Raw genomic sequence first — 24035 nt, 5'->3', positions numbered from 1 at the left:
AAGATTAAACCAGCCAAAAAGTATGTTACCTGATTTCTGAACAAACCTTATTTATGCGAAGTTTGGTTGGCACAGCAATAGAAATTCCATTTACGTCGAAAAGCAGGTGCAAACAGATTAACAAAACATCGTAAATAGGCTGAGCCACTAATGGAGTGTAAGTGAAACAAAGGCGACAAAGAAGTAAGCAGGCAAAAAAACATCAAGGGCCACACCTGTGTTTACACGGCTCCTAATATATCTCTCCGGCCCAGAAGACACTATAAATATCCATCCGTTTGGGGGTACTGACATCAGTTCCTACTTCACCCAAGGAAAACCTTTACAATGCGCTCCCTATTGGCTCTATCGCTTCTCATCCTGACCACTGTGGTCCTCCTGAGCGGCCCAACTTCCGCCCAAGGTACCACCACTACGACGACCACTGCCTCGGCGACAACGACCACGGATGCTTCGGCCACTACGACTACGGATGCTTCAGCCACCACCACCACAGGCTCTGATACAACGACGTCTACCGAATCTACCACGAAGAAGCACCGCCGCCGCCGCCGGCGTGTCATCATCAGGCGCGTGGTCATCCGCCGGGGTGGACGCCGCCGTGCTGTCGCAGGAGAGACCGGCACTGGCCGCAGGCGAGTGGTGGTCCGAGTGCGAAGGACCGTGAACTAAAGTTCAGGAGTCCTTGTTCCTAAATACCTTGAAAATAAAATAACTGCATATAAATTGAAGATTTGTTTTTAATATTAATTAGGTTTATCATTTCATCCGATTTAAGATAAAGGAGCAATTTTACAGAAATTTAACAGAAAAAACAGTAACAGCGCTGTTAAAGAGAAAGGATATCTGACATCTGTTAACCCCCACTTGGCAGCACATGAAATGTCAAGTCAAAAAACAATCCTGATATTTACTAGGAAGCAAAGCAAAGTCCTGGTCTAAAACTAACTTAAAAAATCAGGTAATATTTAAAAGATTAATGCTCTAAAAATAATAATACTAGCGAAAGTGCATCCCGCCGAACAGCTGACGAGCCGTACACATACATACACAAACAAGGACAACGGAAATGGGGGTTGACAAGGCTGCAAAGTCACAAGCTATATTTCAATTTTAAAAGGATTCTTTGCTAGGACAGCCCTATCGTCATGGAGGAGCGCGCCGTGCTGGCCAATATTGCCTCTATAATCACCAAGGATCTGCTGATTGACCAGCCGCCAGTGAACATAACTTCCGGCAGCTACCCGCTCCTGACCACCGCTGAGGACGATGATGAGGCGGAGATATTTGCCCTGTTGCAGCAAAAGCGAGCAGCGACAGTCAGTCGAAAGCGCCGAGTGCTGGAGGAGTCGTTGGGCCAGATACCTAGCCAAAAGGTTGCCAAGTTGGAGTGGAATTACGCCGAATTAAACCTGCTTCACCGCTACACAGACGTCCAGTTTGAGTCCTATCTGCATATGCGTAAGCTCACATTCCTGGTAAGTACCGGGTGGTATTTCCTGTTTCCCCGCTTAATCTCTGCCTTGCAGAAAGTCCAGCAAACCCTAGAGGAAACGTTAAGCGGGATTACGTTACCCGGCTATCCGACTCCGCCGACACAGACAATGCTTTCGCTGGCCATGTGGAAGCTAGCCACCGATGAACACTTTGAGGAGATTGCCCGGAAGTTCCGTCTGCCCTGGGCTCTGTGCCAGCAGGTGGTGCGTGGCTTCTGGCACTGCATCTCGGACAACTACGAGAGCTTTATCAAGTGGCCCAACTCGCTGGCAGCTCAGCGGAGCACCCTGCAGGGATACCAACAGCTGGAGGAGCTACGCTGCTTCCGAGAACTTTTTGGCATCATAACTCTAAAGCGTCTGGACGTCTTCCTGGAATCGGAGCACGCCGAGGTGCCGGTGGTGCTGCAGCTAATCTGCAACGCGGAGCGCAAGATCATCGACTGCTATGTGGAGCTTTTCATCGAGTATAGCTTCGAGGATTCGCCAATTGGCCAGACGCTGGCTCTGAATCCCAGGACCATGCCAGCGGGTAGCTATCTCATCGGGAATGGCGTCTTTCCTCTAAAGTCCTACTTGATGCGACCCATCGAGGCCGAGTGCTTCCGCAAGGATGTGGTATTTAACGACCTGCTTCGACCTGCCTTTCAGGTTGCTGAGAGGGTCCTGGATACATTGGCTCGTCGTTTTAATACCCTGTACGCCTTGGAGGCTCGCGATTTGAACGAGGTGCGGCTCATCGTTGAGAGCATCTGTGCCATGCACAATCTCTGCGAGGAGTACGAGGACAATGGACTGACGGACGATGGTCAAAGCAGCTTTAGCTGGGGTGGGCCGGCGGAGGGTATAAGGGGCAGTGAGAAGGATTCCAAGGGATTGCAGCGACGTGCGGAGCTCTTGGATGAGCTGGTGGCCATTGAGCCGGGTGAATAAATATACTAGCGTTTGAAATGTGTTTATTGGTTCACTAGAGAGACTTATATGGGGATTGAGAGTTTAAATAATACAATAATAGACGCATTAAATTATTATATTATTTACTTTTTTATTTTAGGCTAAATATTAAGATTACATTTTTATTTTTATCCTACGGCTTCCCTGCGTTTTTTTTTTTTTATTTATTCAGTACTTAAATTGCTGTCAAACAACAGTTTTATTCAAAAATATGTTTTATTAATTTAAAAAATTCGAATTGTGGTTAACATAACACTGTTAAAACTTTTAGTATTTTCTGTTAATTAATAATTAAACAGATCTGGCAGCATGCATTTAAGAGATCTGGCAATACCACCTCTGTCAAGAAATCAAAACAAATGCACGTGCGTTGTTTTTAAAAAGAATTTTAGGAAAACAATGGACGAGCACGATATATTCAAGCTGATCACAGCCGGCGTACGCTTCACAAAAAGGCCCAAGGTAAGCTCTATGAGATTAAGTTAAAAATAAGCTGCTCTGCTAACTGATACCATTGCCATAGACAACTCCATCGAAGACCCAGCCGCAGCCGGTCTCCAAAGATTCCCAGCAAGCGGAAAAGGTGAAAAAGGAAGTCAAGCGCAAGCAGGATGATGACACCACAGAGTTCCGCTTGCTGTCGGATGACACCAGCCAAAGTAAACCCAAGAAACGCAAGGAAGCCAAGAAACTCTCCGCCGAGGAACTAAAGCACCAAAGGGCCACCGAACAGGTGAATGAGACCAGAAAGCAGCACAACATCAGTGTATTGGGCAAAAACGTGCCCGCACCGGTGACCAGCTTTGAGGCTCTGCTTAAGGATCACAAGATGCTTCCCCGACTGCAGCAGAACCTGCTGGGACGCGAATTTGCACAGCCAACACCCATCCAGATGCAGGCACTGCCCGTGCTCCTGCAGCGCCGGGCACTGATGGCTTGCGCCCCAACCGGATCCGGCAAAACGTTAGCATTCCTCACGCCCATCATCGACGGCCTGAGGGCTCACAAAACCACCGGCTTAAGGGCTTTAGTGCTGGCCCCCACCCGTGAGTTGGCCCAGCAAATCTATCGAGAATGTGCGGAATTAACCCGGGAAACGGGCTTGCGAACCCACTTCATAAGCAAGGTGAGCGAGGCAAAGCAGAAACAAGGCGCCGAGTGCAAGCAACGCTATGATATCCTGGTTTCCACACCAAACCGAGTGAGATTCCTGCTGCAACAGCAGCCGCCCCTCCTTGACTTGTCGCACGTCGAATGGTTTGTATTAGACGAAGCCGATCGCTTGATGGAGGAGGGAAAAAACAACTTCAAGGAGCAGCTGGACGATATCTATGCAGCCTGCTCCCATCCGACCAAGTGCGTGGCCTTCTTCAGCGCCACCTACACAGTGCCTGTGGCCAAATGGGCGCTGCGTCACCTCAAGAACCTTGTGCGTGTCACCATTGGAGTGCAAAACAGTGCCACGGATACCGTCCAGCAGGAGCTGTTGTTCGTGGGATCTGAGAGCGGAAAGTTAGTGGCCATGCGGGATCTGGTGCGCCAGGGTCTAGAGCCGCCGGTCCTTGTTTTCGTACAAAGCAAGGAGAGAGCCAAGCAACTCTTTGAGGAGCTGCTCTACGATGGCATCAACGTGGACGTGATCCATGCCGAACGCAGCCAGCATCAGCGGGATAACTGCGTGAGGGCTTTCCGCGAGGGCAGCATTTGGGTGCTCATCTGCACAGAGCTAATGGGCCGCGGTATTGACTTCAAGGGGGTCAATCTGGTAATCAACTACGACTTTCCGCCCACCACCATCTCGTACATCCATCGGATTGGGCGAACCGGTCGTGCTGGAAGGCCAGGACGAGCAATAACATTCTTTACTCAAGACGACACGGCCAATTTGAGAAGGTAACCCCTCTAAAAGTCTACAATTATTAGAGTATTTATAACATATAAATTTTCTATTCTTCACACAGCGTTGCTCAGATTATTAAAAACTCCGGCGGCTCTGTTCCGGAATACATGTTGCAAATGAAAAAGGTTCGCAAATCGGAGGCCAAGATGCGAGCCAAGAAACCCTTGGATCGGGAGGATATAACCACCAAAATACGCCCTGAGGTGAAGAACAAAGAGGATCCTAAGTCAACCAAACTGAAAAAAGTCGAAAAAGTAGAACATATTTTGAAAAAACGGCCGGTGGAAAAAAATGGAACGAATTCGAAACTTAAAAAGCTAAAAGAAATTAAAAAGAACCTCAAAGAGCCCAAGGGCAAAAAGGGGAACTTTTCAAAAACAAAAAAGGCAAAGAAATAAAAGAACTTTAATTATAAATGTATTAAAACTATGAATTAATATCTGTCAATATGCAAAATAATTTGTAATATTTTGATAATATGCATCTAGTTAATATAAACTTAAAATTACAAATTAAGCGGAGTTTTTAATAAATTAATCAATGAATAAGTGAATTAATTCAATTATTTATTAAAAAAACAACGTAACAAAAGTTTCAATTTGAAGTGAAAGGTGAAAGTGTTCTATAAATTTTTTACCCGGGGTCGCAACACTGCTCTTGGTATATTTTCGGTATATTTCTGACGTACATATGGTATATTTCAAGGGTGCAGCAACGGTCACTTTAATCAACAAAATCTACTCCGACACGTCAGAATATTAGGTTTTTTATTTAATTATTTGCACAGCTGCGTTGTCAGATTTCCATTGAACAAAATCCAAAAGCACGCACCAGAAGTCACCACTAGCAGCCATGTCGCGAAACGTGGCCCTGCTGGGCCTGGCTCTGATTGCATCGCTCTGTTTGGTAGCCGCCTTACCCGTGACGCAAAACAAAAAGGCTGAGAAGGACGCCAAGGCGGAGGCGGAGTCCAGCACCCCGGCCACTGCCGACGTGGAGTCGGCCTTGGAGTATGAGCGCTATCTGCGGGAGGTGGTTGAGGCTCTCGAGGCCGATCCCGAGTTCCGTAAGAAGCTGGACAAGGCGCCCGAAGCGGACATTAGGGTAAGTGGAGGAGGAAGACAAAGAGTGACAGGTGTTGGGGTCTTTCGGGAATGTCTTGGAACATATCCTCTATTATTGAATTTTCTCTGATTCGCACAGAGTGGAAAGATCGCCCAGGAGCTGGACTACGTGAATCACAACGTTCGCACCAAGCTGGACGAGATCAAACGACGCGAACTGGAGCGTCTGCGGGAGCTGGCCAACCAGGCCTACGATCTGGCCAATGACATAGACCGGAAGCACCTGAAGGTGCCACAGCATCTGGATCATGGCAACGAGCACACCTTCGAGATTGAGGATCTGCGCAAGTTGATCCAGAAGACATCTGACGACCTGGCCGAGGCTGATCGCAAGCGACGCGGCGAGTTCAAGGAGTATGAAATGCAAAAGGAGTTCGAGCGAGAGGCACAGAAAAAGGAAATGGATGAGGAGTCGCGCAAGAAGTTCGAGAATGAAGTCAAGGAGAAGGAGAAGAAGCACAAGGACCACGAGAAGCTGCATCACCCAGGCAACAAGGCCCAGCTGGAGGAAGTGTGGGAGAAGCAGGATCACATGGACAAGAATGACTTTGAGCCCAAGACCTTTTTCTCGATTCACGACGTGGACAGCAATGGCTATTGGGACGAGGCGGAGGTCAAGGCATTGTTCGTCAAGGAGCTGGACAAGGTCTACCAGAGTGACTTGCCCGAGGACGACATGAGGGAGCGCGCCGAGGAGATGGAGCGCATGCGAGAGCACTACTTCCAGGAGACTGACACCAACCACGATGGCCTAATCAGCATTGAGGAGTTCATGATGCAGACAAACAAGGAGGAGTTCCAGAAGGATCCCGAGTGGGAGACCATCGACCAGCAGCCGCAGTACACGCACGAGGAGTACTTGGAGTATGAGCGCCGGCGCCAGGAGGAAGTCCAGCGTCTGATTGCTCAGGGACAGTTGCCGCCGCATCCTAACATGCCGCAGGGCTACTATGCTGCACCGCATCCTGGTGGCGTGGCCTATCAACAGCCGCCGCCGCAGCAGCATCCTGGCGCCCAGCAGCCTCATTACCAACAACCTGGACAGGTGCATGCACAGCAGCAGCAGCAATATGTCCAGCAGCAGCAACAGTACGCCCAGCAGTACCAGCAGCAGCAGTATGGAAACGGGCAACCAGTGCAGCTGCAACCTAATCAGGTGTATCAGCATGTCGGGGCGATTCCGCAGCAACAACAGCCGGTGTATCAGCAACAGCAGCCTGTTTATCAGCAACAGCAGCCTGTGCAGCAGCAGCAACAGCAGCAGCAGCCTGTCTATCAGCAACAGCAGGCGCAGCAGCCTGTGCAGCAGCAACAACAGCCCGTGCAGCAGCAACAGCAGCCTGTGCAACAGCAACAGCAGCCCGTGCAGCAGCAACAACCTGTGCAGCAGCAACAGCAGCCTGTGCAGCAGCAGCAGCAGCCCGTGCAGCAGCAACAAATAAATAATCAAAGCCCTCCGCCTGCTCAAAATCAACAGGTGCCAATACAGCAGCAGCAACAGACACATCAACAACAGCAACAACAGCAGCCACAAAAGTAACCGCTTGAAGCATTCCTTTGCTGTAGCAAAGCCACGTAAGCGAAGCATTTCAAAAAATCTGGTATCGAGAACACAATGTGATTGGACTGAAGTAGTAAACATTAAACAAAATATATATAAATATTTCCCCAATATGGTTATGTAGTAAATTAAACAGTCAAGACTTGATTGTTGCCACGTTCTCGCAATTAACAGTCTTTCCAATTTTGTATACTTTTTATCCTTTTGTACGCATTCTCTATCTCTCTCTCTCTTTCTCTCTGATCTAGGAGCCTTGCATTTTGTGCAATGCATTTCTTAAACGAATTTGTTTGTATATATGAGTTTATTTTTTAAACGAGAAATACATAAACAATAATCTGTTTATTCAAGGTGCTGTTTTTTTTTCAGGGAGCGTAAAAAATGAATTTTGGGAAATCTTTTAAGTGATAAAATCAACCACTTAAAACTTATTTAAAACAAAATAATATCCTGTGGATCCTTGTTGTATAATCTATCCATTTTCAGGTTTATTTTTATGTTTCAGACTTAAATTATTAAAATTGAGTAATATAATATGCATATACATATACATTCTCATTAACTAATGGTAAAACAAATAAAAATCAAGGTGTAATCATTAACACACCATTTTTTAAATAAAACCTATAATGATTATGGTTCCCCGGTTTTTTTTATATTTGTAAGTGGTTCATCATTATTCAGAAAAGAGTGATATATTTTTTTCTAATAATTTTTCAACTACCTAAAATAAAACAATATAATAATAACTCCTTATTGTTTCTAAACATTGCTCTCACAGGGTACGCCGTGGTAATCGCATTCCAAGGGCACTGCAAAGGTTAAATGTTAAAATATAATTAGAAAAATATTATATATATATTAATAATACAAATATAATAATACAATTACTAACCGGTTCCTGGCTTGTTCAACTCGAAAGATTCCCAGGTGCAGGTGTGCCAGGTGGGGTCAGCGGCCGGCATGCTCGCCCGGTTACCCGGAGTCACAGCGCCTGCTCTTAGTTCCCTTACACGCCTTCGAAGGGCGGCCAAGACATCGGAGTGCCGACTGGAGTACGCCAGATTGTTTTGCTCGCAGGGATCCGTTGAGATATCGTACAAGCACTCCTCCAGCAAAGGATTACAGGATCTTTGGAAATCAGCACATCGCACTGCTGCCGATCTTCGAATGGCAGCTATCCTTTGCTGCGTCAGACGACGCAAATCAAAACGGGAGAGGGCCCTCGAGGCCGCCGAGTTCCTTACAGTCACAGGATAACGACTGTCCCGAGGATCCAGGTCGTCTAGCTCCCGGTAGGTGAGCACCGTGTCAAATTTCCCCGCCGCGGTAGTACCATTTACATATTTCCACTGCCCCATTTGAAGGGCCGCCACCCGCCACACATCGTCCAGGCTGTGCAGGATCTCCCGAGGAACATGCGGAGCATCGGCGGCTCCTGCTAACTGTGGCCACAAGTCAATGCCATCTAGCTTATGGGCGTCGGACTCTTCCAACTCAATGTCCGCCGCATGGGCCAGTGTGGGCAGCCAATCACCCACGTATATGGGCTGGGTAAAGATATTGCCGCGTGCCTCCAGCTGAGAACTCCAAATGGCGCCAGCCACTCGCACTCCACCCTCCCAAGGCGTGTTCTTCTGACCACGGAGTGGCCAGTTGGAGCCTGTATTCGAGAACATGCCTACCGATGGCGCACCATTGTCCGAATAGAAGATCACAATACTGTTTTCCAGCTGTTCGGTGTTGGCCAGGGTGCTGATTACGCGACCCACACTTTGATCCAACTTGGAAACCATGGCTTAAGGAAGACATTAAGACATTAAGTTAGAGCGTTCCTTTAGGCAGATCCTTAGGAAACAGCCGTACTTACCCGCATATTTCCTTCTATTGGGATCCTTGATGTAGGCGAATTTACGTATCTCCTCCTCCGGCGCCTGCAAAGGATCATCTTCGTTGGCTGTATGGGCAGCCAAGTGGCTGAGCATTAGAAACAAAGGCTGATCCTTGCCTGCATGGTCCTTGATCAATCTCTCTGCCTCATTGGTCAGCAAGTCTGTTACATAAACCCCACGTTCCCGACACTCCAGCTCCATGTTACGCCTGAAGTCATAGCCCAGGCTGTAGTTAGCCACTGGCATCTTGGAACGCCTTTGGTAGTAATCTATGTAGGCGCCCCAGTAGCCATAGTGGTAGTCAAAGCCTCTTCGAGTGGGCGTATATTCTGGACGAGAGAAACCCAGATGCCACTTGCCCACCAGGTTGGTGGAGTAACCAGCTCGCTGAAAGATCTCCGGCATTAGGGTGGCATTCAGGGTCAAGGACCAAGGTTCCTCGTTGCTAATCACAAAATGTTGGGTTCCTGTAGTAATAAATTTAAGTCTTCACAATTTAATTTAAATTTAGAAATATAATATATATACCCGTGTGTATGGGATATCGCCCGCTGAGCAGGGCTCCCCGTGAGGGAGTGCACATGGCCGGGGCGTACAGACGATCCAGGAGTCGACCATGATAAGCCAATGCATCAATATTGGGCGTTAGAAACTCTCGGCCACCGCGGAAGCTCACATCATCGAAGCCCTGAAAGGTTACAAATTCACTTTAGTTTTAAAAAACGTCTTGATTTATGTTTGATAAACTAGTTCCACCATATCATCGGCCATTATGATGATTATGTTGGGTCGCCTGGCTGTTGCCGCATCTGTCATCACCCTTTGCAGGCAAAGTAAAAGTAAAAACGCTGATAAGCCCCGCATCGTGGTTGCTCAACTCCCGAAATGGATCGATCGATCGCGTTGTGCTCTGCACGGTAGCTCCCAGCCAACTGATGCCGCGAGAGCTCCACGTAACATCTCGCCGCGACTCGGCGCAACTCGGTTTGGGTCTCTATCGATCTCCCAAATCGGTCTCTCCCAGATTCAGTTTCGTTCGATTCAATCAAACCAAATTAGCGGCCACTCACAACTTGATGTAGTAATAAGTCAGCGGCAAAAATATAATAGCAAGTGCTAATACAAAATATATAAGTTGTTTAATAACAACAGTTGAATAAACCCAGCTAAAGACTGATTTATTTTGACTTTATTTATTTTGATTATTTTTTGATTTTGATGCTGATCAAGAATATATGTGATTTATGGGGTCGGAAATGATTCCTTCACTGTTTTACTAGCTTCTAACTAAAATTATAATAGCCTACACGATTAATGTTAGTTAGAATTTCTTAAATATAAAAATATATATATAGTGTTATATTTATAGTTTAAAGCCATATTTTCAATTTAAAATTAATGCTTCCCGAAATGGTCTTCTATTGTTGTCAGTTTTAATTTTCTCTTATGGATTATTTTATTTGTATTTATTTAAAAGGCTTAAAATTAAAATTAGATAACTAAAGAAAAGGCACATCTCCACAGGGATACAATTTCTTTAAACATAACCCCGGACAAGTAGCCTTTTCTGTCAGTGTAAGTTCAGCAAGCTGGTTTGCCATGATCAGTTTTGGGGAGAATAAACTTTTTAGATATGCATTACACTTGGCTTTGGCAATTTGAAAGCCCCAACACTGCCAGGGTTAAACATTTCTAAGCCAAGTTTTGTTTATTCGAAAAGCTTTAAAAGAAAAACACTGGAAAATCTAAAAAAAAACTAAAGGTTTACGAGATTAAAAACAAATTAAATAATATACTCACCTTGAGATCATATAAAATATTTGAAACACTTTTTACATATTTATTTTATATACCTTATTTAATTCAATAAAATACCGCTTTTAAGAGCAATAACTTTATATTTTTGTCGTTTAAACTAGGCTTAGAGTAGGCGAACAGGAGCAGCATATCAACTAGCTAACATCTACGCACCTGGCTCCTGGGAGTCACACTCAGTGGCTAATACTATCGGGACATGCACAGACACACACACTTAATTAGCTACACATGCACACAGTAAAGGCATAATCTGATCCTGATTCTGATCTAGATCCCATTCTCCGATCACCAGACAACGCTACGTACTGCCGCCGGCAGACCGCAGATGGCGTTGTGAACGGGAATGGCAAGGAAACCGGCCAGGGCGATGCCATAGGAATCCGACTGGACCACCATGGCCATTGCGAATTGCTGGCGCTCCGGTGAGATCTCCTTGGACATCTTATAGAAGGTGTTTACATAGGCACCGCCACCGAGAAGACCCTCCCAAAGGACAATGGCAAACACAATCCAGATACTGGGGGTGTACCACCAAATGACCTCGGTGAGGAAGTAGATCACATTGATGAACTGGAAGATGGACATTAGCCAGATCTTGTCCAGCTGGAAGACATTCACCGATGACCGTGAAATGAAGACACCAATCTGATAGTCCACATTCAGCCAGCGGTACTGCGAGTCCTTGTCCAGGAAAATGTCCTCAAAGTAAACCAGCTCAAACTGCAAGGAAGGAAGTTGTGAGAAGGGATTATGGAGAAAGCTAGGTGACCTACCAATCCCTGGTTGATGAAGTACTCGAAGAAGTACACCAGACAAAGGGGCAGCATGTACTTGACGAGATGCTTGATGTAGAAGAACTTCTCTTTGAAGCCAACCAGCGGCTTCTCGTCGGAGATCAGGACCTCAGTGGACTCAACAGTGGTGACCGGAAGGATGTCGACCTGGGGACGGCGGAGGAGCAGCCAGAAGGCAAAGGCTTCGATGGCTGGGAAGATCAGCATTATAAGCATGGTATCCCTTGGACTGAAGTCTAAAGATCTCAAACTGGCATAGCTCAGGGAACCGATGACACCGGCGCCACCAGTACCGGAGGACCAGGTGGATATCACATTCCTATAAAGGAGATTTTGAATTGAAGATATTATACACTAATAATTATAATTAATTACTTGTTGTAGCGCGAAGAATAGGCCAGAAAAGTGGTCTCTCCGATTCCACTGCTGGCCGAGGTGATGATCACACCCAGAAGGGCCATCCATTCGGCTTCAGCGAATCCCACCAGCAGGAAACCGGCGGCCGAGAAGATTACAGCAAGGGCAATGCGAAAGCTGAAATAGAGAGGAGAAATTAGGAGGAATCATTAGAGATTTTTAGCCTTAAAGAGAAGTCATCAAGCTTTACTTACTTAACCCAAAAGGGAAAGAAGGGCATCAGCATCTTGACAAAAAGCGAGGGTAGCACATCGGCCAACAATATGGCGCCAGTGGACACCAAATGGCAATTTCTACCCGAATCGCTTTCAGCAGCCTCGTCATTCTAAGGCGAAGAAATAAAATATAATTCGAGTTGATCAAGGATTAAAGATATAGACTGTTTCTCACCGGATTAAACTGTTTGATAATATCATGGGCAGCACTCAGCATCACCACATAGCCATAGTTATTGCACAGACCCAGTATCCAGTAGGAGGTAAGATCCCGCCACAGGCCCTTGTCATGGCGAGAGCTGTGCGTAGCATCTGCAGGAGTGACTACCACCTGGGGATCATGCTCGGCCTCGGCCTCTTGCTGCTTGCTTGCCGTCATATTGAAACGGCAAACTTTAAAATAATATTTAAAGATAATATATTAGCATTTATATTTGATCAATATAATATATATTATATATTTAATATATTTTGCTTCAGTGATTCTCTCTAAAAATATCTCTTAACTATTTACACTCAGATTTCTCTTTATTTATAATATATGCCATAAACTTGTTTACTCTTTACTTAGCTCTCTTAACTTGGTGTTAATTATTTTTATGAATTATTATTTACGCAAGTCGTATTTAGGCAAACTGTTTAATTTGTTAAGCTGTGCATGTACGTCATTGGTCGTGAACTTGCTCGAAATCGTCAAGGGGGGAAGTGAGTTAAATGAATGAGCTTGACTCTCGTGGAAACTACGTGCACTAAATGCTTAAAAAAACGAACAAAAAATAATATTGAAGGCAGCCAAAAGACAGCTGTTTAAGCTGAGCTCAGGGCTTGACAGGTTAAAAGCCTCGTTTTTACATTGATATTTTTCTATAATTAAATTAAATGCTTAGCTGGTTACTGCAAAAAGTTCCCACAAATTGTTAGAAAGCCTTTGAATATTTACTTAGTTTTCTTTATATCTAATACCTTAAAGTCACGGGGGGTAAATAAACTAAATAGCACATCGCTGGCTATTTAAATATATATAATCTATATATTATAGTTTAACCATTTTTTGGCAATGATTTGTCTGGTGCAAAGTGCAGTGACTTGATTTGTTTACATCCGACAGAACTTGTGACCGATGACAGAGTAAACAGGAAGTGGACAGGAATAAATGGGGAAGCGAAGAACTAAACCGGAAAAAGGATCAAAGAATATATAAAATATTATATAGAGAAGCTATATATCACTTCACTACAGTTTATTGACTGACGTTTATAATTTGCCAGATCATTTCAGTTGACCTTGCCAACTTTATAAAAAATATATTAACTAACCAAGTGCTGTTAGCCAAGGCAACTAATTAAAAAAATATTAGCTTCTATTTAATTGTGCAACCCGTTATTATGCCAAACCAAAAGAGGGTTCCTTGGCCGCTTGCACTTGGCTTGGGAACTAGTATTGACTCATTAGCTTGGGATTCACTTGATCCACTTGCTTTGTTACCAAGTCGTTGGCCTACTTATCAGTGCCCTGTCCTATCCAGTTACTTTTGCCAAGTATTAAAAATAAAAAATATAAATAATATGATAGCTTGCGAAAAGCATTTTGAAATAATGGACAGTAAATTGAGAAGGCTAGATGAACACTTTCGGGTATTGCCTTGGACTCCAAAATAATAGCACAGCACCAAGTTGTGTTCATTAATTTTTAAGAAATAGAACAAAATTAAAATAAATATAAATTATAAAAATTAAATTAAATTGAATGCATTTTAAAAGATTTTTTATTTGTTTTATTTGTTTAAAGGAATATTTTGAAGGAGCAAAAGGTTTGTTTAGCTTGTCATTAAAATTTGTATTTAGTTTTTTTTTAATATTTCTCAATTAAATAAAATATAATGCAGTTTAAAAGAGTAGAGTTTTATCATGCTTAAATCACTTGTCATTAAAAATGATATTTAATTTTGTTGGAATGATATATCCCTTAATTAAACTAATTTATAATTATTAAATATATTTCTTTTGAAATTATATTTTGTAGTAAACACTTTTGTAGTATCCCTTTTGCCGAATTTTATAATTTCTTTTAATTTAAAATGTAAACTGCATCTCGAAAACATTCTACAATCTTGTTCCCGCACTTTAGGCACCTTTTAAATATCCTTTATGAAAATTAAGTAATTACTTTATATAAATTAGTAATTTATCTGCTATCCGGACTCCAAGTTAATGGGAAAATTCGTGCTCCGAGCACTGATAAGAACGGCAACGACTACGTTTCGCGCCTTCGGGCGTTCAATGAGTGACTGAACCTGAATGGGCCCTCCCAACCGATCGGAACGAGAACCAATAGCACTGAGAACCAGCGATTGGGACCTAAAGTGCGAGGTATCACGCGAGTTGCCAGCGACAGCATAAAACAACAAAAAATATAATAAAAAACAAAGAAGAAAAAAAAATTGCCGAGCGGCAACAATAACAATCGAAACTAAAACAATTGCAGATGCAACAAGTGCCAAAGTGCCGATCAGGCAGGTTTATCGCTAGCAGGTAATTATACACACAGATATAGATATACTATACATATATATTATATCGTGTGCAGCGGTGGATTTAATTCAATTTAAGTTGATTCGATTTGCCGCGATGTGGAGGCAGGCGGGGGAGTTGAGGTCGGTCAGCGAGCGAACGTCACGTTTTTCAGTTTGGCAAGTGAAGCCCTCCACCTGCAAGAGGGTCTCTTGATTACGATAAGATGATGTTTTTTTACTTTGTTACCTTGCGATTAAGAAAGCTTATCGGTTTAGTCATCTTTTGACATTAGACATATACGCCGCCGCGCCACGCCGCCGCCGCCGCCGATTTTTGCCTTATTTGACGCGCCGCCGCCAAATTATGAAAATAACGGCGCGCCGCGGCGCGCCGCTGGTGCGGCATCGGCGCAGCTTCAGCGCGGCCTTCAGTGTCATTGTTCTTTATAAAACTTAAAAAAAAATAAATAACTCATTAAAATGGCCTTTTTGCCTTATTTGACGCGCCGCCGCCGCCGGTTCTTTCTGACTACTACGCCGCCGCCGCCGAGTCATTTTGACCTCTACGCCGCCGCCGATGCCTTTAACCATCGGCGTAAACCTCTATTTGACATTCTGTGATCCTTACTAATTTAACACAATCTAGCTGATATCGATTAGATTGTGTAGATAATTGTGGCAAGGTTTCCACATTCTTGCCTTTACTTTTCTCTCTGTTTGAAATAAAGAATCTAAAGGGTAATTCCCACTTTACTGGGCTTTTAAGTAGCATACACTTTGTGTTAACAATTGTTAATTACCATTTTAAACAAGTTTTAATTGTATTTTCCTAAGTTAGAGCGTTTTATATGGCTTGTTTCTCAATGTATTTCTCAGGTTTATGGTTTCAGAGAAGCGCACGTGGCGTATGCGTAATATAAAAGCACAGCTCAAAATCGGTTATTAGTAACCAATACTTATCTCAACGAAAGCCCAAAAATTATGTATAGCAATTTAGAAAGGAAAAATGCTTATTTAATTAACCAGGAAAGCAAATCAAACCTGATTTCTTCGTACTTTCTCATTATTAAAAAGGTTATTTAACTTTAACTCGCGAGCTGTCAACACAAAACGGTGTCGGTTATGCAAACAATAATTACCCGACTAACTGGAAATTTGCCTGCTAATTTTAGAGCAATTTTATATATAAGTATAGCATGTATTGACGTTTCAGAAACACTTTACGAGAGACACATAGTACACACTTGGAGGCGCTAAGCTGGGGCTATAAATCCAAGGCGAGACTGAGTGTCATAAAGTTCAGCTGACTGGTTAATTTTCCCCAAAAACCAAGTACGTACTTTCGAATTATTTCCGGCTAGGAACTCGACCAACCGAACCGACCAACTGGAAACCAACTGAGGGACTTGTCGTCCATACGCACGGGCACTAGGGTATTCAGATTACAGCCGGGACGGCCAGCAATCGACATTATCATTATCGTTGAAGGGGGTGACAGATTAAATTACAGATAAGATGCTCACAGCATTGGGCCGTATAAATCTTAAGATACCAGGCAAAGGCAATCAACGACAAACATAAAGCCTGGCTATCTAGCCGCGCGCTGTGCTGTTAAATCTAATTATTGGACTAGCCGAGAGTTTTGTCAATAATAAATTCATTGCGTTTCGTTTCCTTTTGGCTTCTACATTTTAAACCCGTTGAAATCAAATCCATTTCGCGCTCATTTAGCACGTACAGAAACCGCCAAAACCAATTTCGAACCGCAGCCGCAAAGCAGGGAACGCTTTTTGCCCTGCAGCATGGCTTGGTAAAAAGTGTAAAAAAAAAAAAATAAAACAATAAAAACATGTTGTTGACAAATTGCAAAAAAATATAGCAGCTAAAGAGTGCCTGATTCAATGTTGTAAATAATTCACAATTGCCTGTCAATTTCAAGTTGCTGCCAAGGGAAAGTAATATCCTTTAAGGAGCAAACTATGGCCCAGGCCCTGTTGACAGCCAGATTGAGCTGACAAATTGTTAAGCCCATTTATTATAGTAATAGCTTGGGGTTTGACACATATTGGTGTCAGTTAGGAAGCTCTATAAGAGTTAAAAAGTAGGTTAAATTGAAGTTTAACTTGTATAAAAATTGTAGTCTTCAAATACTTAAAGATATTTAAACTCTAGCTTTTTATACCCTTGCAGGGTATTATAATTTCAGTCAGATGCTTGCAACGCAGTGAAGGAGACCCTATAAAGTATATATATTCTTGATCAGCATTAACAGGGGAACCTTTCTAGATATGTCAGGAAGAAATCGATTTTTTGGCCATTTTTGCAAAATTTTATAAGGGGTTACATCATTAAAATTGTTAATTTTGATAAAAAATTGAATTTTAAAAATTTTTAAATGAAGTATGCAGATTTATTAACTGTAGAAAATCTTGCACAGAACAGTTTTCCGATTTAAAATTAATGCTCTTTTGGCCGAGTTATGATATTTTTAATTTTAAAAAATCAAGACTTTTTTAATATAAAAAATCCGATTTTATAATACAAAATAATATTTTTCTAAGTCAAGGAATCATTTCCGACCCCATAAACCATATATATTCTTGATCAGCATCAACAGGGGAATCTTTCTAGACATGTCCGGAAGAAATCAATTTTTTGACCATTTTTGCGAAATTTGATAAGGGGTTAAATCATTAAAATTTGCAAAAATGGCCAAAAATTTTGATTTCTAAAAATTTTAAATTTGGTATGCAGTTTTTTTAAATTAATAAAAACTAACACAAAACTGCTTTCCGAATCGAAATTAATGCATTTTTGGCTATATATATATATATTTTGATATATTTTAATTGTTACCTGCAAGGGTATACAAACTTTGGCTGGCCAAAGTTAGCTTTCTTTCTTGTTTTTTAATAATTCTGATATCTTTGCTGCAGTAATTATATATATTAATGATAGTCTAAGAACAAGAAAAGAAGCTAACTTCGGCACGCCGAAGTTTGTATACCCTTGCAGATTTGGTTTTTATATTATAGATTTAAATGCTGAAAACACTCACAAAACAGAGTTTCATTAAATTTTACCTATACTTATTATGTTTACAGTTTGACAGTTTCAGTTTTACATTCCCGGCTTTACGTATTTTATACATTTACGGATCGCTTCTATGGCAGCTATATGATATAGTTGTCCGATTTTTATAAAATTTATACCACAATTCTAGAATTTTAAACATTTAAAATTTTTAAAAACCTGTTCTAAATTTTTAAAATTTTTCTGAATGTTAAATTTTTTTTCTGAATTTTCCACATTTTTTAGATTTTTTATATTTATTTAAGAATTTTTTTTAGAATTAAACAAAATTTTTTAAAATATTTTAACTGCCAAATTTGAATTTGAATTTAACTGCCAAATTTGAATTTGAATTTAACGACGATCAGTTTCAGTGTGCCCAGGTGCAGTTGTAAAATAACTCCTAAATTTGGATTCAAAAGGTTTGAGTCTCCGCTAACTTGCGCCGGCTCCTAAATGGTTTGGAACTTGGACAATTTATAACAGCTTATACCAGTTTTCAGCTGCTTGCTGCTGATTTCTGTTCGCCTGTTACCCCAATTTGGGAAACGGGCAATTTGCTTGGAAATGTTCGGAAATTTGGATGGGCTGCTGTAGGGATGTTGTTGTAAAAAGGTTGTTGTTGCCATAAGCTGTTGTTGTCGGCAACAAATAGGTATAAATGCATAAAATGAAATATAACAGTTTATACCAATTATTATTTTTGCCCAAATGTTTTTATAACAGTTTATACCAGTTTTCAGTTGCTTGCTGCTGGTTTCTGTTCGCCTGTTACCTCAGTTTGGAAAGCGGCCAATTTGAATGAAAAGTTTTGCTCACTTCTATCAGTGATGCTCACTTCCATCAGTGATGCTCACTTTCATCAGTGATGCTCACTTCCATCAGTGATGCTCACTTCCATCAGTGATGCTCACTTCCATCAGTGATGCTCACTTCCATCAGTGATGCTCACTTCCATCAGTGATGCTCACTTCCATCAGTGATGCTCACTTCCATCAGTGATGCTCACTTCCATCAGTGATGCTCACTTCCATCAGTGATGCTCACTTCCATCAGTGATGCTCACTTCCATCAGTGATGCTCACTTCCATCAGTGATGCTCACTTCCATCAGTGATGCTCATCACTGGCAGCTAGTGAGATGCAATTTTCTACCAATAATGCAAAAAAATAGCTGGATGAGCATCACTGATGCACATGCGCATCACTGACATTAAGCCCGACTTTATTGACCTCCAATATTGAAATATAGCCAGATGACCATCACTGTTGCAGATGAGCATCACTCATGCAAGTGAGCAAAACTTTTCATTCAAATTGGCCGCTTTCCAAACTGAGGTAACAGGCGAACAGAAACCAGCAGCAAGCAACTGAAAACTGGTATAAACTGTTATAAAAACATTTGGGCAAAAATAATAATTGGTATAAACTGTTATATTTCATTTTATGCATTTATACCTATTTGTTGCCGACAACAACAGCTTATGGCAACAACAACCTTTTTACAACAACATCCCTACAGCAGCCCATCCAAATTACCGAACATTTCCAAGCAAATTGCCCGTTTCCCAAATTGGGGTAACAGGCGAACAGAAATCAGCAGCAAGCAGCTGAAAACTGGTATAAACTGTTATAAATTGTCCAAGTTCCAAACCATTTAGGAGCCGGCGCAAGTTAGCGGAGACTCAAACCTTTTGAATCCAAATTTAGGTGTTATTTTACAACTGCACCTGGGCACACTGAAACTGATCGTCGTTAAATTCAAATTCAAATTTGGCAGTTAAAATATTTAAAAAAAATTTGTTTAATTCTAAAAAAATTCTTAAATAAAAATAAAAAATCTGAAAAAAATGTTAAAAATTCAGAAAAAAATTTAAAATTCAGAAAATTTTAAAAATTTAGTCAAAAATTTTAAAAATGTAGTAAAATTTTAAAACATTCGAAAAAAATGTTAAAATTCAGAAAAAAAAATTTTTAGTTTAGATTTAGCTTTCAAAATAATTAGATTTTTCCCCAAACGATCCCAAATCAATGCTGCCTTCACAAAAAAATTGCACATTGATTTCACCATCTTTTATTGATTCATATTTGTGTGTTCCATCAATTACATTTACATATTTAAATTGCATTTATAAATATTTTAATTATCTACTCCTGCTGCAGGCTTTTATATAGCCCGGAGCCAAGATCCGATCACCGTTCTCTACTGCCATCCGGTTGAGGTCTGTCCTGCCAGCTGCTCGCTCCTCCAGCTTCATCTCTGGTGATCCTAAAATTATTGGTAGTTATTTAAATTAATTAAGTATGCAGTGTTTGTTAAGCTTAGAAAAACTAACTCGGAACAGCTTTCCGAATTAAATGTCTATACATTTACCGACCGCTTCTATGGCAGCTATATGATACAGTCGACCGATTTTCATAAAATGTATACCAAAATTCTAAAATAATAACAAAAGCTTATATCTCAGAGTAGATAAAAACACGTTGAATAACAACGAAGTTATAATTTTTCCCTATTAATTTCCCGATCGTTCCTATGGCAGCTATAAGATATAGTCGTCCGATTTTCATAAAATTTTTACCAAAATTCTAAAAAATGGTGCAAGAATGTTAAAAAACAGCAAAGTTCTAATTTTTTTTCTAAAAATATATCGAACATTTGTATGGCAGCTATATGATATAGTCGTCCGATCCGGCCCGTTCCGACATATATAGCAGTGAGAGCATATAGAAGACTATATGCAAAGTTTTATTGAGATAGCTTTAAAACTGAGGAACTAGTTTGCGTAGAAACGGACAGACGGACAGACGGACGGACAGACGGACATGGCTAGATCGACTCGGCTGTTGATGCTGATCAAGAATATATATACTTTATAGGGTCGGAAACGTCTCCTTCACTGCGTTGCAAACTTCTGACTGAAATTATAATACCCTGCAAGGGTGTAAAAAAGGGTTTATTTTATATTCAATTAATATCTTTGACTATTTATCTTACGTCTTATTAAAGTTCATAATGCACTTTTAGTGATTTTGATTTGATTTTCAAATATATAATATCTTTCCTGCCTTAATTTTTATTATTAATTTAAAACATTTTTATATAAGTTTTTATATTAATATTAGTCAAAGAAAAACCTTGTTTTTTATTTATCAAATTCAGATTTATAACATTTATTATATTCCTATTTAAGGGGATAGCTCCTTGGGTGATTTTGCCATCAATTTGGCTAAGGCTTTGGACACACCCCTTCCAATATGTTTTGCCAAAGGCGGATGTCATTAAAACTACATAAATCATAGAGGAGAGCAGAATGATTGAGTCATAGAAAGAACTCCGGGTTCTTTTATTTATCTGTTTTTAATACGACTGTTCTTTACTTATCTCACACAACACCAGAACCCAATAGTTTTCAATTCGAATAGAACCTTTTGGCTAGCATTAAAATGCAAATAAAATGGGCTGAGAAGGAGAGTGAATAAAATCATTGCCAAAAGTGAAAATGGAGAATAAAAAGTAACCGCCAAACATGAAAAGTTTTTAATGCAAATACGAAAATCTCATGAAAACATGGCCACCAGCCACGTCCTTGCCCCTATATCCCCGGTATCCTCTAGCCAACCCTCCGTTTAACGAGGCGTGCTGCAATTTTCGGGCGGGAAAACGGAAGAATGGAAAAACGTGAGAGCAGGAAAACAGGAAGCAGGGAAAAGCGTTGGCCCCTGCATAATTTCACGATGCGAAAAGTTAACGCAAAGTGTTTTTATTTTCTCTTGCATATAGTATATATTTTGAATAAGTATATAGTTTTGTGCAGCAGCTTAAAGGGATTTTAAAGCGGTTGTGGGGTGAGAAATCGCTTCCAGGCCAGCTCTATTAAGAGGATGAGCACCACCAGGATGTAGGCGCAGATCAACATGAGCAGAAGCGGTGCCACATACTCCATGCCCACGGTTATCACAAAGTTTTGGGCCACGCAGTGGAGCTTCATGTGGACCCAGTAGCTGCGCTGCTTCCGATAGACGCCGGTTTCCAAAACCCTGAGGAAGCTGAAAATGGGAGATTAAAAAGGGAGATTAATAGGAATTTCTTGAAAGGTAATATTAAACATATTTGTTTTAGAAAGTGGCAAACGTTATGAATCCTTTTGAGTTTTAAAATCAATTAAAAGTCAATCCAAATTGGATTTCTTTCGAGAGATTTTAAACACTTACCGAAGTCTAAAGAGCTCTTTGTAAGTAGAGTTGCGATGCAAGTGCGTATAAAACAGCTGCTCGGGTCGGAATAAAACCTCATTTAGATCACATATCTGCTGGGCTGTAAAATATCTCTCCACATAGGCATAACCAGATGAGGTTTCAAAGACAAAAACATAGCCAGGATTGTCCCTCACCCGTAGGACACCTTCTTCGGCGGGCAGCCAAAGCTCTGGGTTCTTGGTCTGCGGTTCAATTTTGCGTTTTATAAACAAATGGATTTCGGGCAGTCTGGAATACTATAAAAACAAAAATCCTTAGAAGCTGAAAGAATTAAAATATATAAAGTTAAACTCACATTGAGATAGCTTTTGGTGAAGGGCAATGGCTCCAAGCCCACGGTCAGCGGACTCTCTGCCAGCTGCTGCATTGTCTTGATTTTTGATTTGACTGGAGAACTAAGCAGCGAGGAGACCACCACCGAAGTGTAGTAGTTGTACATAATAAAGCTAATCAGAAACAGGGCAAAATATATCAACCTGCCACCCGTAGAGCGAGGTATCAAAACCGAACTCTGAATGCAGGCTGCCCCAAAGCTTATCAGGAATGTGCTGAGCAGCGAGGGCAGGTAGTCCAAGCGCCAGCAACGCCTCATACGCCGGCACTCCATGTAGAAAGTGATCCAAAGCAGTATGCCTATCAAAGAGAGAACTCCCCCAAAAAGATACCAAACCAAGGGACTGAAGGGCTGGAGGAACACATCTCCTCGAAGGCCAGCATTGTGTGGCGTACGAAAAATGCAAACCGAACGGAAGAAACCCGTCTCTATAATGGCCGAGAGATACTTGAGTCTGCCCTCGGTGGCCAAAGAAGGTGTGGCCGTGATGTCTGCCGTTTGGTCGACTAGAGCTCCAATGGAACCTCCCACAATATCCGACTTGCTCCAACTGTCTGCGAAGATGAATTTCATTCTGAAAAGGTTAGAAAATGAGATTAAAAGGGTTTAAGTTAATAGATTACTCAACAGACTTGCAGTGCAGGAGATCTCTGAGGATAAGAGTGAGATGAAAACCAAATCTGGCTAGGGAATCTATGTGAGTTTCATTCTCCTGACTTAAGAAATCTATAAGCTGATCATCGGACCAGGTAAGAGGTCGCTGTGTGACTACTGTAGCCACTAGAAGAAAATAAACATTAATTTATATATTAATTGTTATATTCATTTTTACCTCTCAAAACCACATCTGTGAGCTGCTCTCTATTACCATATTTAGAACGCTTTTGCAGGTTACTAAGGTACCTAGTCCTGCGGCATTTTTTAGGATTGCAGGTGCTCTCATAGGATCCAGTAATGTTCAGTTGACCTCCAATGATTTTGCCATTACTGTAGACATCATAAATGGCATACACAACCGAGGAGGAGTCTGCCTGGTCATATTCCTGAACATAACTGACATCTGCATCAATAGATATATTGAAAGGGGAAAAGAAATCATAGAAATCCTGAGCAGACTGGTTGCCATGCAAAAGCCAATGGTAGTGCTGGTTGTAGAGCTGCTTCTGGCTGGCCTATAAAAATATTAACTTGAATTGATTAATAATATATATTAATAATTATTTATATTTAACAACAACCTCTTCTAGAAGTGCCTCCGCCTGATCACACTTCAAATCCACATAAATAGCTAGAGTAGGCTGCAAGTGCTCCAGGTAACTAAGCTCGAGATGTGACCAATCCTGGACTCCCTGCATTTGAACATATTGATGATAGACGAGGTTGGGATGAATGGGGTTGATGAACTGCAAAGCAAACTGGAGACCTGTAAGGGAAGGAAATAAACGATAAGAATATGAGCTATGAAGAGAGCTGCCTTGCCCACTTTCATCTCTTGGCCAGCAGTGAAAGATAACAATGAATCCGACTCGTGACTGCAGGAGATTGTCCAGGACAAAGTTGGCCAATTGCACCAGCTGCATTGTTGACTTTGAAGTTTGGACTCACGATGAGAAATCTCCCCTTTTTATAGGGTTGTAAAGTCCCTGCCTAGACCCACTTAAGCTGTCAACAGTATGCGTTGTTTGTT

General features: G+C 41.6%; 7 protein-coding genes across 11 annotated transcripts; 4 read left to right on the top strand and 3 right to left on the bottom strand.

Moving 5' to 3' along the window:
• The first annotated feature begins 12 nt into the window (after positions 1-12).
• LOC108080558 (protein let-653-like) lies at positions 13-713 on the top strand. Its single transcript, XM_017175364.3, has 2 exons — positions 13-183; positions 255-713. The coding sequence occupies exon 2, from the start codon at positions 328-330 to the stop codon at positions 670-672; it is 345 nt and encodes a 114-aa protein (XP_017030853.1). The 5' UTR covers positions 13-183; positions 255-327; the 3' UTR covers positions 673-713.
• Positions 714-862: 149 nt separating this feature from the next.
• On the top strand, positions 863-2433 carry LOC108080604 (uncharacterized). 2 transcript variants are annotated; one of them, XM_070285993.1, is made up of 3 exons: positions 863-961; positions 1139-1478; positions 1530-2433. In XM_070285993.1, the coding sequence occupies exons 2-3, from the start codon at positions 1149-1151 to the stop codon at positions 2427-2429; spliced, it is 1230 nt and encodes a 409-aa protein (XP_070142094.1). In that variant the 5' UTR covers positions 863-961; positions 1139-1148; the 3' UTR covers positions 2430-2433. The 2 variants fall into 2 exon arrangements, with proteins under 2 accessions (XP_070142094.1, XP_017030914.1); XM_017175425.2 differs by having other exon boundaries at positions 1027-1478.
• Positions 2434-2670: 237 nt separating this feature from the next.
• Positions 2671-4862, top strand: ais (DExD-box helicase 52). The gene is made up of 3 exons (XM_017175365.3): positions 2671-2912; positions 2974-4343; positions 4412-4862. The coding sequence occupies exons 1-3, from the start codon at positions 2760-2762 to the stop codon at positions 4746-4748; spliced, it is 1860 nt and encodes a 619-aa protein (XP_017030854.3). The 5' UTR covers positions 2671-2759; the 3' UTR covers positions 4749-4862.
• A 213-nt stretch (positions 4863-5075) lies between these two features.
• Positions 5076-7385, top strand: NUCB1 (Nucleobindin 1). Its single transcript, XM_017175505.2, has 2 exons — positions 5076-5454; positions 5554-7385. Exons 1-2 carry the CDS (start codon positions 5203-5205, stop codon positions 7012-7014), a joined length of 1713 nt encoding a protein of 570 aa, XP_017030994.1. The 5' UTR covers positions 5076-5202; the 3' UTR covers positions 7015-7385.
• A 98-nt stretch (positions 7386-7483) lies between these two features.
• LOC108080673 (arylsulfatase B) lies at positions 7484-10117 on the bottom strand. 2 transcript variants are annotated; one of them, XM_070285019.1, is made up of 5 exons: positions 9998-10117; positions 9456-9615; positions 8906-9394; positions 7931-8833; positions 7484-7847 (listed from the first exon to the last, which is right to left on the bottom strand). In XM_070285019.1, exons 2-5 carry the CDS (start codon positions 9508-9510, stop codon positions 7798-7800), a joined length of 1497 nt encoding a protein of 498 aa, XP_070141120.1. In that variant the 5' UTR covers positions 9511-9615; positions 9998-10117; the 3' UTR covers positions 7484-7797. The 2 variants fall into 2 exon arrangements, with proteins under 2 accessions (XP_070141120.1, XP_017030995.1); XM_017175506.3 differs by lacking the exon at positions 9998-10117 and adding an exon at positions 9684-9885.
• Positions 10118-10805: 688 nt separating this feature from the next.
• Cln3 (CLN3 lysosomal/endosomal transmembrane protein, battenin) lies at positions 10806-16091 on the bottom strand. Of its 3 annotated transcripts, none has more exons than XM_017175403.3 (6): positions 16024-16091; positions 12347-12564; positions 12151-12281; positions 11915-12073; positions 11519-11858; positions 10806-11465 (listed from the first exon to the last, which is right to left on the bottom strand). In XM_017175403.3, exons 2-6 carry the CDS (start codon positions 12548-12550, stop codon positions 11031-11033), a joined length of 1269 nt encoding a protein of 422 aa, XP_017030892.1. In that variant the 5' UTR covers positions 12551-12564; positions 16024-16091; the 3' UTR covers positions 10806-11030. The 3 variants fall into 3 exon arrangements, with proteins under 3 accessions (XP_017030892.1, XP_017030893.1, XP_017030895.1); XM_017175404.3 differs by lacking the exon at positions 16024-16091 and adding an exon at positions 14338-14464; XM_017175406.3 differs by lacking the exon at positions 16024-16091 and adding an exon at positions 14303-14437.
• Positions 16092-21527: 5436 nt separating this feature from the next.
• Positions 21528-23928, bottom strand: Ir75a (Ionotropic receptor 75a). The gene is made up of 7 exons (XM_070285949.1): positions 23832-23928; positions 23587-23771; positions 23181-23520; positions 22981-23128; positions 22310-22922; positions 21970-22250; positions 21528-21804 (listed from the first exon to the last, which is right to left on the bottom strand). Exons 1-7 carry the CDS (start codon positions 23926-23928, stop codon positions 21588-21590), a joined length of 1881 nt encoding a protein of 626 aa, XP_070142050.1. The 3' UTR covers positions 21528-21587.
• Positions 23929-24035: the final 107 nt, after the last annotated feature.

The sequence above is a fragment of the Drosophila kikkawai genome, chromosome 3L (assembly GCF_030179895.1).
Source record: "Drosophila kikkawai strain 14028-0561.14 chromosome 3L, DkikHiC1v2, whole genome shotgun sequence".
Taxonomy (NCBI): Eukaryota; Metazoa; Arthropoda; class Insecta; order Diptera; family Drosophilidae; genus Drosophila; species Drosophila kikkawai.
This window is presented reverse-complemented; position numbering and strand designations above follow the sequence as displayed.

Coding starts and splice junctions, on each gene's coding strand:
- Cln3 (XM_017175403.3), bottom strand. CDS start 12,550: ATGACGGCAAGCAAGCAGCAAGAGGCCGAGGCCGAGCATGATCCCCAG. Junction 11,859..11,914: donor TATTCTTCGCGCTACAACAA/GTAATTAATTAT, acceptor TCTCCTTTATAG/GAATGTGATATCCACCTGGT. Junction 11,466..11,518: donor ACTTCATCAACCAGGGATTG/GTAGGTCACCTA, acceptor CCTTCCTTGCAG/TTTGAGCTGGTTTACTTTGA.
- LOC108080673 (XM_017175506.3), bottom strand. CDS start 9,791: ATGCGGGGCTTATCAGCGTTTTTACTTTTACTTTGCCTGCAAAGGGTG. Junction 9,616..9,683: donor TCATAATGGCCGATGATATG/GTGGAACTAGTT, acceptor GTAACCTTTCAG/GGCTTCGATGATGTGAGCTT. Junction 8,834..8,905: donor CAATAGAAGGAAATATGCGG/GTAAGTACGGCT, acceptor GTCTTCCTTAAG/CCATGGTTTCCAAGTTGGAT.
- NUCB1 (XM_017175505.2), top strand. CDS start 5,203: ATGTCGCGAAACGTGGCCCTGCTGGGCCTGGCTCTGATTGCATCGCTC. Junction 5,455..5,553: donor CGCCCGAAGCGGACATTAGG/GTAAGTGGAGGA, acceptor TGATTCGCACAG/AGTGGAAAGATCGCCCAGGA.
- Ir75a (XM_070285949.1), bottom strand. CDS start 23,928: ATGCAGCTGGTGCAATTGGCCAACTTTGTCCTGGACAATCTCCTGCAG. Junction 22,251..22,309: donor TCACCAAAAGCTATCTCAAT/GTGAGTTTAACT, acceptor TTGTTTTTATAG/TATTCCAGACTGCCCGAAAT. Junction 21,805..21,969: donor AAAGAGCTCTTTAGACTTCG/GTAAGTGTTTAA, acceptor TCCCATTTTCAG/CTTCCTCAGGGTTTTGGAAA.
- LOC108080558 (XM_017175364.3), top strand. CDS start 328: ATGCGCTCCCTATTGGCTCTATCGCTTCTCATCCTGACCACTGTGGTC.
- ais (XM_017175365.3), top strand. CDS start 2,760: ATGCATTTAAGAGATCTGGCAATACCACCTCTGTCAAGAAATCAAAAC. Junction 2,913..2,973: donor GCTTCACAAAAAGGCCCAAG/GTAAGCTCTATG, acceptor CCATTGCCATAG/ACAACTCCATCGAAGACCCA. Junction 4,344..4,411: donor GACACGGCCAATTTGAGAAG/GTAACCCCTCTA, acceptor TTCTTCACACAG/CGTTGCTCAGATTATTAAAA.
- LOC108080604 (XM_070285993.1), top strand. CDS start 1,149: ATGGAGGAGCGCGCCGTGCTGGCCAATATTGCCTCTATAATCACCAAG. Junction 1,479..1,529: donor TGCGTAAGCTCACATTCCTG/GTAAGTACCGGG, acceptor TCTGCCTTGCAG/AAAGTCCAGCAAACCCTAGA.